The 11555-nt window shown below is 33.7% G+C and overlaps 1 protein-coding gene across 1 annotated transcript in view; it reads left to right on the plus strand.

Moving 5' to 3' along the window:
* The first annotated feature begins 3520 nt into the window (after positions 1-3520).
* The window catches only part of LOC134278483 (lectin BRA-3-like), a 53368-nt gene continuing 45333 nt past the window's right edge, over positions 3521-11555 (plus strand). Inside the window, exon 1 of the mRNA XM_062760809.1 lies at positions 3521-3578. Coding sequence (XP_062616793.1) covers positions 3528-3578 — 51 coding nt within the window. The 5' untranslated portion in view covers positions 3521-3527. The remainder of the gene's footprint in view (positions 3579-11555) is intronic.

Raw genomic sequence — 11555 nt, forward strand, 5'->3', positions numbered from 1 at the left:
TATGGACTCGAGTGTTGTTCTATTGATGCTGGACTTGTTTGCAGCCTTCGATGTGATTGAACACATTATTCTAATCAATCGCCTAGAATTTCCGTTTGGCATAACCAGTATGGCCTTTTCATGGATACAATAATACCTAAGCGATCGACACCAACGAATTGCTTCAGGTTCATCAGGGTCTAGAGACTTCCATCTACGATCTGCTGTTCCCAAGGAATCGGTTCTTAGACCAAAGCTTTACAGCCTGTTTGCTAAGCCAATTTTCGATAACTACCGTATACACAACATGAAATCCCAGAGTTATGCAGATGATTATCAGCTATATATGGCAATAATACCTCCTAGCAATTACATTGACGTAGCATCTCGTTTGCAAATTTGCCTATCCGTTATAAGTACTTAGATGCGCTCTAACTTTCTAAAGAGGAATCAAGATTAAAAAAACAGAGCTTATTGTCTTTACCCCAAATACAGAATTATCTATTTTAATGAATGCAGCATCAATATTGATGGGTAAAAAATTTTTAAAATCATGTTTAAAAAAATTTTCATTGATTCTAAACTGAACATGGATCGGCATGTTCAAAACATTACCAAGGCATTTTACCATCAACTACAAAATATTGGCTGCATTCAACCTTTTATATAAAAGAGTGCTTATAAGACCTTGGTATGCTCACATGTAACATCTGATCTTGATTATGACAATGCCTTACTATACCTTGTTTAAAACCTGGAGATTGAACCTTTTAAGCCTACCGTATTTCAAGTATAATTGAAAACTCCATCTCAGTATCTTTATTCTTTACAGAATTAATTTAATGGAAAATTGCAGAATATATTTTGCTATTCTACTTGTCATTATTTATGTACGTATACAGTATTCTTTACTCAATGACAAGTGTTCAAACTTGACATACTGTAAAATCGCTAATTTTAGGCGTCCGTTGTTTCTGCTGTAAGAAGAGGGGATGCATTTCCAGCACGAAATATTAAATGTCGCATACTTGTACAAGGACTTAAATAACTACTCTACATCTCTTTATCCACGAAATGAAATCTCCACGAACACAGATATTCTTACTTCAATGCACTAAAAATTCTACACCACGAAAAAGAATTTATCAAAAATGCAGTATTGGAATCAGTCAACGAAATATTGAAAACTATTTTCTGTGAATTTTACTTAGTTAAGAATGTTTAGGATTTCATTTCAAAAATTGATAGCATGATTTTATGGATCTCTTTATGCCTTTATGATAAAACGGAAATAAGATTTTCAATAGAATCCCTTTTTTTTTTAAATTTGACTGAGTATATTGTTTCAATTCTCAGAGGTTAAAGAAATTGTCACATTTTCTACAATAAAACCAGATCGATATATTCTGTCATTTTATACAATTCAAAATATTAAGAACCATTTACGCTTTTACAATCATGTATGAAGTGCTGCTTTCTTCTTATAGATAATTAATTTGTATCCTAATTTATTAGGAATCGGCCGAATTACATTGGTAGCCGTATAAACAGTTTAAAAGAAGAATTGAGTGAACTAATAGAAACACATGAGAAGAGAAGCTAGAATTACTATGAGAGATTTAGGATATATATGACATAAGCAACGGTGTGCATAGCCCATTAATGATATGCCTGACATTGTATATCCTATGCATATTATTCTAATATCAAGAATATTATACATGCAGACACCTAGGATATATGCTTATGTAATTTTTGTTGGCAAAACGGAAATTGATTGATAACTGAAAGGACATCATCGTCGCAAACCACGGCCAAAATGTACGATCCTCTCCCATTCTGGTAGGAGAGAGCTACATATGCGGACTCCGGACCGTGGCTTGAAATGATGTTGAAAGGACGTTAAGATTTATTACAGGGATTGCCTTAAATCTTTAGTGTTTTCACAATGCTGGGATGCGCCATCTATTTGATGTTCTGTGTGTTGACAACAAGAACCGCTCTCCTTCTGTCTCATTATTTTGCGGTAACTCACTTAGATGATACAATATTTTACGACACTCTCCTGTCAGTACACCGTTCGGACTCTCTCGTGCTGTGTTCCGCTTTGTGTGGTCAGAAATGCAACTGTCTCGGCTACAACTCCCAGAAAAAGAGATGTCGTCTTTATAAATCATGTGATTCAGTGAATATAACTGATTACGAAACTGGATGGAGGTATTACAATTCAAGATTAGGAGGTATGACATATAAACAAATGATTGATTGATTGATTGTATACTGTTTAACGTCCCTCTCCAGAATATTTCACTGATATGGAGACATCACCATTGCCGGTGAAGGGCTGCAAATTTAGGCCTATGCTCGACACTTACGGCCTTTGAGCAGGGAGGGATCTTCATCGTGCCACACCTGCTGTGACATGGGGCCTCGGTTTATACGGTCTCATCCGAAGGACCGCCCCATTAGTCGCCTTTTACGACAAGCAAGGGGTTACTGAGGACCTATTCTAACCCGGATCCCCACGGGGTATAAACAAAGGAAAGCTAATTTGTCTAAACTTAAGGCAGATGAAAGAAACAAAAAAGATGTCTGCATTGGTATTTTAAACAATGTTGGTCGCGATTGACTGTTAAAGAATTTTTCAATAAGAAGGAAATTTACACTTTTTTTTTCGATTTTTAGAATTCTACCCTCTTGCAACCACCGTTTTAAATCTTTACAAAATGTCATCATTTAAGGTATTTTCGCCCTCCTGTGATGTCATAGGGTTTTGCAAAAATTATCAATTTTAATTTATACCTATTAGAAAATTATCCTTTAGATGAATGCTTTTCAGTAGGTGTAATACAAATAATTGTTAAGTAAAATGTATATTTTATTTTTTTAAATTAATTATTCAATCTTAAAATCTTGTCAAGAGCAATTACTCCTCGTGTATTCTGGCATTTTCATTATTCTGCATATCATGTAAAATGTTTTCCCAGATATTCTTAATTCTTTTATTTTATAAAGTAGTAATTACTTTGTAACTTTTAGCATCAGAATTGCCCATTTTAACCACTAACCTGTGAAATGCTGTTTACTAAAAATGAACGGTTTTAAATGCTGAGATACACTTCTGTTTAATATTGTGGACCTTTTTACAAAATATGGTAACCTATACTAATTTTGCTATTATTGGTTAATTTTAACTATATACAGTAAAGTGAAAATAAATGCGATTTTTCTATTTTGAACCACTAAAACTCTGAGGATGGAAATACCTTAAAATCAATCATTATAAAACTGAAAATTTAAGCGATTAGACCTATTTATTAAATAATGTTATTTTGAAAATCTTGACTGAGAAAATTATCTGTATCATCTGTTTGAAAAAGAACGCACCCGGAAGCGTATTCAAAACGTATATTAATTATTATATCAAACTGTTTTTCTTAAATTTTATTTCACATTCTTTACATTCAAAGATAACAACAGATCTAAAGAAAATTCATCTGAAACCTACAAATCTGATCTTTATAGGAGATGGTTGGCTGTTGTATGAGATGCATTATTACTTACAAATCAAGCAAAGGGCCACCTGGCCAAATGCCAAGGTAAGAATAAAATGTCAATTATCATGCATGTTTTCATACATACTGATATAAACAAACGCATGTGTCCCATATATGGTAGTTTTCCTATCAGTCTAATGGCTATTGATAAATTGAATGTTGACCATTTCAGTTTGAGTGCGAAAAGTTAGGGGCCCACTTGGTTTCCATAGAAACAGAAGAAGAGAACACGTGGTTAACAGAAACCTTCCTGCCAGCCTGGGATTCCGGTACAGTTTTTTTTTAATAAAAATATTATTTCCATGCAATCTAGCTTGTAACACAAGATTTGTGATTAGCAAGCCAGGTGTAAATAAAAGTATAATTGACTTTAGCTTTGGGTAAAAATCATGAGGTCACAATGCATAGTTTTTCTATGATACAAGAACAAATTATATTACAGTACGAGGGCTGTTCGAAAAGTTCGTGGACGATGTCTATCTTCGTAATATATTACTCACCTGAAATTTAAAACAAGCACATTATAATATGTAAACATATATGTTTTGTTGATGTATGAAGTTTCATTCCATTTGATTTAACAGAAATCAATTTTTTTTTGTTTTAAATTCAACATGTTTTGGACCCGCGGATCACACTTAATTGCAACGTAATGTCAAAACATAGCGTCGAGAATTTGTATAAAATACTATCCCTATACATTTCATACAGTGTTATCCAATATCCACGCATTAAAAACCTTTTTTTCTAATACTTGACATTTATTTCTTTAACAATTGTTCTCTATGTATAATTTCCTTTGTTAAGGTTTGAATTTCTGTTATATCTGCATGAACTCTGCTGTCACAAGATAAGCAACTTAGTAGCTCAAATGTCTTTCCTTGAGGTTCCAACTTTATAAAGATTTTGTTAAGATTTTTACAGTTAAACCGTTTCTTTTCAGATGGTCCTCATCCGATACAGAGTCTCTATCACTCAAATACTGCCTGTACTATCTGTATACTCATGCATCACTCGCTTGTGACATATTTTTGTTTATTCCTCCAACATTTTAAAATTTTATTAAAATATTTTCCCGGGTAACGCGAAATTTCATTCTTATCTCTTGCTCCGTGACGTTCTTAAACGTCATCGTTTTTGTCGTTTTCACAACGGACTACCTAGATTGATATCCTTTTAGCAAAGCAAAATATCAAGCCATAATTTAGAATAAGAATCAATTCTTAATTCTATTTCTAGGTTGTCTTGCGTTTTTGTCCATTTTACACAAAATATGACTATAGACATTATTAAATGCATTGTTTGTAACTTACTAAATATGATTATAACATATGACGTCAAATAAAACAAGAGGCCCAAGGGCCTTGAATCGCTCTTCTGATAAATTGTACAATCTATCACTTCTATTAGAAGCCTCAAACTCTTTTAGTATCATAAGACCCAAAATTCATCAACTTACAAAGTTTGATAATATTTAGCCACTTAAGACTGAAGATATTATAATATAATTATAAAATACCATAAGTAGGTCACAATGACCTACCTTTTCATTGAAATTTTCTGAGGATACAAGATACATTAATTGAAAAAGACTGATGATTCTAATTAAATAAGTACCTGAGATATTCAAAAGTAGGTCACCATGACCTACTTTTTGGGCAACATTCTCTGAAAACCCAAGATGCATCAACTGACAAAGTTTGACGATTCTAAGCCAATTAGTACCTGAGATAATTAAATATAGCCATCAAATGTCAAAAGTAGGTCACAGTGACCTATTTTTTGGTCGACGTTATCCAAAAACCCAAGATGCCTAAACTGACAAAATTTGATAATTCTAAGCCAACAAGTACCTGAGATATTCAAAAGTAGGTCACCGTGACTTACTTCTTGTTGGACATTCAATGAAACCCTAAGATGCATCAACTGACAAAGTTTGATGATTCCGAGCCAATAAGTACCAGATATAATTAAATATAGCTATAAAATGTCAAAAGTAAGTCACCATGACCTACTTTTTGGTCGATGTTTTCCGAAAACCCAAAGTGCCTAAACTGACAAAGTTTGATGATTCTAAGCTAATACGTACCTAAGATATTCAAAAGTAGGTCACCGTGATTCTGAGCCAGTAAGTGCCTGAGATAAATATAGCCATAAAAAATGTCAAAAGTAGGTTACTGTGACCTACTTTTTGGTCGTCAATCTTCGAAAACCCAAGATGCATCAACTCACAAAGTTTGATGATATTAGGTCAATAAGTACCAGAGATACTTAATTATAGCCACAAAATGTCAAAAGTAAGTCATCATGACCTACTTTTGGTCGTCACTCTCCGCAAACCCAAGATCCATCGACTCACAAAGTTTGATGATTCTAAGCAAATAAGTACAGTAGATACTTAAGTGAAGCCATAAAATGTCAAAAGTAGGTCACAGTGACCTACTTTTTGGTCGTCACTCTCCGAAAACCAAATATGCATCGACTCACAAAGTTTGATGATTCTAAGCCAATAAATACCTAAGATACTTAAATATAGCCATTAAATGTCGAAGGTAGGTCATAATGACCTACCGTTTGGTCGACATTTTTCAACGCCCCAAGATGCATCTACTGACCAAGTTTGGTGATCGTTTGTCTGAAGGTAATCAAAATATGCGTTTTAAACAATTCGAAAACAAACGTAGGTAAAATTCAAAAAGTAGGTCACAGTGACCTACTTTTCCATAAATATGTTTCAAGGTCCCAAGATGCATCAAAGTACAAGATTTGATGATTATAAACCTCCCAGTGTCGGAAATAATGTGATTTAAAGATTTTAAAAGGATAAGTCATAAAGTTCAAAAAGTAGGTCACGGTGACCTACTTTTAAGGTTTCGTTGTTAAAGGACCCAATATGCATCAACTGACAAAGTTTGAAGATCATAGCCCTTAAAGTATCCAAAATATTCCTTCAAATCAATTTGAAAACAAATCCCCGCAAAATTTAAAAAAGTAGGTCACCGTGACCTACTTTTGAGTTAACATGATGTGAAGTCATAAGATGCATCAACTTAAAGATTTGATAAGGACTAGAATTATCAAATCTTTAAGTTGATGCATCTTATGACTTCACATCATGTTAACTCAAAAGTAGGTCACGGTGACCTACTTTTTTAAATTTTGCGGGGATTTGTTTTCAAATTGATTTGAAGGAATATTTTGGATACTTTAAGGCCTAAGATCATCAAACTTTGTCAGTTGATGCATCTTGGGTCCTCAAACAATATACACGTTTTTATTAATTGTAAATTTACGTCAACTTTGAAGGACCTTGAGACCACGCCCTTTGCCCAAGGGTAATTCCCCGTGCAAATTTTAATCTTCGACATATCCTGATCCTTGTATGCAAGTTTGGTGAAAATCTGCTTGGTGGTTATGGAGAAGAAGATTTATTAGCAACCATTACTTTTGGTTTTGTTTTCCTGATTATCTCCCCTTGTTTAAAGGTCTCAACCCTTATTTTAGTATAAATGATAGCCCTTGGGCCAAGGATACCCTGTGACAAATTTGGTACTGATTGGCCAAGGGGTTCATGAGTTATGGCCCATATTCTCAAAAGTTTACGCACACCGAACAAATGGCCATAGCATTAGCTCTTTGAGCCTTTGGTTCAGAAGAGCTAAAAAAAATATGACAAAAGTCCACAAATTTTTCGAACATCTCTCGTATGATGCTTTGTAATACGAACATATAGTAAATCATATCGATTAGTTGAAACACAGTTTATTGGAATTATGTTTAAAAAGAATTATTTGGGGTAAATAAAAAACAAATTCGTTATCCAGCTCCAAACAAAGGAGTACTCTGGCCTTAGCGTGTATGGATCACAACCTGATACTAATCCCGGTACACCCTTGATTAGTCCTAGTAGGATCTTTAATTTCGACATTTGCACTTGCTCTTCTACAAAAAAAAGTTAAGTTAATTTCTTATTTTCATTTAACAACTGTCAGGGGAATGCAGTACATGGTGGCATTGCTATTCACATTGGATAGGTGCGAACGATATTGAACAAGAGGGGCGGTTTGTCTGGACAGGAAAGAACCGTGACGTCACTTCCTACTCCAACTGGTACCCCAATGAACCGGATAATACTTGGGTAGGGGACTGTGTACAAATTTGCCGTGGGGGCATCTGGGGAGATTATAATTGTGACGGGGGACGTTTTCATACATTTGTGAAAAAGATTAAAAATGTTACAAGTCGTGAAGTCAACAAGAGTCGAATTAACTATTGAGAATGCTTTCATACATATGTGAAAATACTACAAGTGTTACAAGCCGTATAAATAGTCGTGAAGTCAACAACTACATCAGATAAACCATAAAGCTCTACGCTAGTACATGTTGTGTGTAAATATTCAAATATGAAAAGTTTCCTCTGATACAAAAAAAAAACATCGGTCTATCTGTAGAATTATCAACCAAAATTGTAAGATTGATTATTAGATTGATTGTATGTTATTGTTTTCCACTTATTCAGTGCGTCTAATAAAGGAACAGTTGATATCTTTTTTTACATGTTAAACTTTGTTAACATATACCTACATATAGTTTTTTCAGTGTCAAGGAAATTTCGAAGTTCGAGAAATCATTGATCATTGGTTGGCAGGTCAATTGAATCAACAGATCCAAGTTTGTTTGTTTGTTTGTTTGTTTGTTTGTTTGTTTTTTCGTTCTTAAAATCTGTTTTGAATCATAATGTTTTGTTTTCAATTATACAATGTAATTTATCTTTATGTTGAATAAATATTATCTACAGGTATTTTATTTTTATAGTATTGTTTCTCAATCTTCTCATGAAATATTATTTTACTTTATCGTGATAGAAATCAAACCCTGTTAAAAAGTAATTGTTCATTTAAGAACTGTATATCAGTCCGACCATTGCGTCCGATTTATGAAAAATTGAAATTTTGCTGAAACAATACCGATATAAAAGATACAAATAATATATCGCTAAGTTTTTTATTTAATTATTTATTTTTTGGTACAAGAAAAAAATGTAAAACACTCTTTATGACTCCCTAATCAAAGATTCTAAGTTTAAAGTTTTAGTCCTGTCCGGGCGTCTGTATGTCTGTTTATATATTTGTCTGTTTGTCCATAAAAAACTATGGCCAGGCGCTCATTCAAGAAGAGATGATTAAGAAATAGTAAAAAATTTGGTTGTGTGTTTTCAAAATCTTCTTCTCAAGAATCACTGGGTTGGGAGAGATGAAACTAATGTGTAAGCATCCTCAGGTAGTGTACATTCACGTTTCTTCAAATCCTGACCCCTGGGGGTAGGGTGAGGCTGAAATGGACGATCCAAGTTATACATATGAATATATTGGAATGATTATCATTATAAAACGCCTAGTCGGCAATTATTCAGAAGAATCTATTGGAAAAAATCTTTAAAAATCATCTTTTCAAGAACAACATAGACATGATTGATTATATTTATATGGAAGCATTCAGGTAGTGTAAATGCAATTTTCTTGAAATCTTGACCCCTGAGGGTGGGGCCATAATCGACGATCAAAGTTTTACCTGGAAATATATAGAAAAAAAATCTTTAACTTGGGTTGTTTTTGCTTTTTTTCCTAGCCACAATGCTCATGTGAGCAATATGGCCAATGAGTCTTATGTTTAAAAAAATATTTTACCAAACATCATTTTTCACTAGGCAAATGGAAAGAAATCTACAAACAGATCTATTTCTCTTTGGTATGAATATGAATTCTTTATTTTTTTTTCTTATCTATGACATCACGTTAGGGTGAAAAACAATATTAATAGTTCAACCCTTAATGATACAGTTGAAAAAGCACTAAACATTCTTAATCCATTCTGAAAAATCTTATTAATAAGTTCGTAGTTTGACTCTAATTATCTAATTATCTGGTGAGAGAGCAGAGGTGGGTAATAAGATAAAAAAGATGTCACTTTATGCCAATGTTTTCTAGTTTCTCTTCGACGGTAAATATTTCATTCTTCATCCGCCCTCCACATGTTTGACGTACATCACCAGGACAGGGAAAGTTACATTCCTCGTCGGGAACTTTTGGCCATAACCTTATACGATGACCACAGAAACATGCGTAGCCATTCTGAAAATACATGCATATGATGAAGATGAAAGAAAATCATTCGAACTGTTTCGTCTTATTTTTTGTACAGTGTATGTAACATGTTTGTAGAAAAACGTTTTCGTTATTTTTATTTTTTGCCTAAGATAGGTATCCTTAAGAATGTATACCGTTATCTTTGAATTTGCTCTTTTTTTCATTTGAGTGCATTAGAAGCAAAACTAGATTTAATCAAAATTGGGGCCATTTCAAAGGACCTCGCTCTCAGAAACCAACATGAAAATGTAAGATAGCTGAAAAGGCTTCATGTTGATGTCATGAAACTTTCTTTATGCTCAGTTAAGCTTTAAGTGAATATCCTCTAACACGTACGCATAGAATGAATTAAAATGATTTTTTTGTGTGCAATTCATATCTTTAATGTATAAAGAAATATTTTGTGTATTGCTATTTATATATCTCGAAATCAGAAAATGATAAGAGAATTGAAGGTTGTTGCTAGGTTCATGTAAACCCATTTCCCAGGCATTTTCCTTATTTATTCTTTACGAAAAATCTTATATTTGTAATTTTAATGTTACGTATAAAGAATACAGTAAACATATTTCTATAAAAAAAAAGTGCCATGGACAAAAGAGTTTCATTACTATAAGCGCAGTTCGCTGTATCTGTTAGATAACATTAACATTCCCGTAATAAACTAATGAAGAGAGATAAAAGTATAATGATTTATTTGACTTCTAAATTTTTTTTAGGAAATGAAGTCAATGCTATCATCTATTTAATTCTGTCTGATGAAACATTCTTTTCTTTTTTCTGGGATTAAAAATTATATTTAAAACAAGAGGCCCATAGGCCACATCGCTCACCTGAGTAACTTGGGTGATGCAGTTCTTTACCAAATTATCCCTCTTGCTATACCTATCATGCCCCCTACCCCCTTTCTTTTCATGATTTTAACACTTTAGAATCTACACTACCACATGCAGGATGCTTCCACATAAGTTTCAGCTTTACTGGCCCAAAGGTTTTTAAGAAGAAGATTCTTAAAAGATTTTTCTTTAAATATATCTACGTAAAACTTGGATTCCCTATTGTGGCTCCGCCCTACCCCCGTCCCCCGGGGGTCATGATTTTATAAATTTAATATTTACACTACCCAAGAATGCTTCCATATAAGTTTCAGCTTTCCTGGTCCAGTGGTTCTTGAGAAGAAGATTTTTAAAGATTTGTTCTATATATTTCTATGTAAAACTTGGATTCCCTATTGTGGCCCCGCCCTACCCCCGGGGGTCATGATTTAAAAAATTAAATATCTACACTACCCAAGGATGTTTCCACATATGTTTCAGCTTTCCTGGTCCAGTGGTTCTTGAGAAGAAGATTTTTAAAGATTTGTTCTATATACTTCTATGTAAAACTTGGATTCCCTATTGTGGCCCCGCCCTACCCCCGGGGGTCATGATTTTAAAAATTCAATATTTACACTACCCAAAGATGCTTCCACATAAGTTTGAGCTTTCCTGGCCCAGTGGTTCTTAAGAAGAAGATTTTTAAAGATTTGTTCTATATATTTCTATGTAAAACTTGGATTCCCTATTGTGGCCCCGTCCAACCCCTGGGGGTCATGAGTTTAACAATTTAATAGCTACACTACCCAAGGATGCTTCCATATAAGTTTCAGCTTTCCTGGCCCAGTAGTTCTTGAGAAGAAGATTTTTAAAGATTTGTTCTATATATTTCTATGTAAAACTTGGGATTCCCTATTTTGGCCCCGCCCTACCCCCGGGGGTCATGATTTTAACAATTAAATATCTACACTACCCAAGAATGTTTCCATATAAGTTTCAGCTTTCCTGGCCCAGTGGTTCTTGAGTAGAAGATTTTTTAAAGATTTGTTCTATATA

Source organism: Saccostrea cucullata, unplaced genomic scaffold (assembly GCF_032062105.1).
Source record: "Saccostrea cucullata isolate Sc308-1 unplaced genomic scaffold, CSIRO_AGI_Scuc_v1 ctg2246, whole genome shotgun sequence".
NCBI classification, from domain to species: domain Eukaryota; kingdom Metazoa; phylum Mollusca; class Bivalvia; order Ostreida; family Ostreidae; genus Saccostrea; species Saccostrea cuccullata.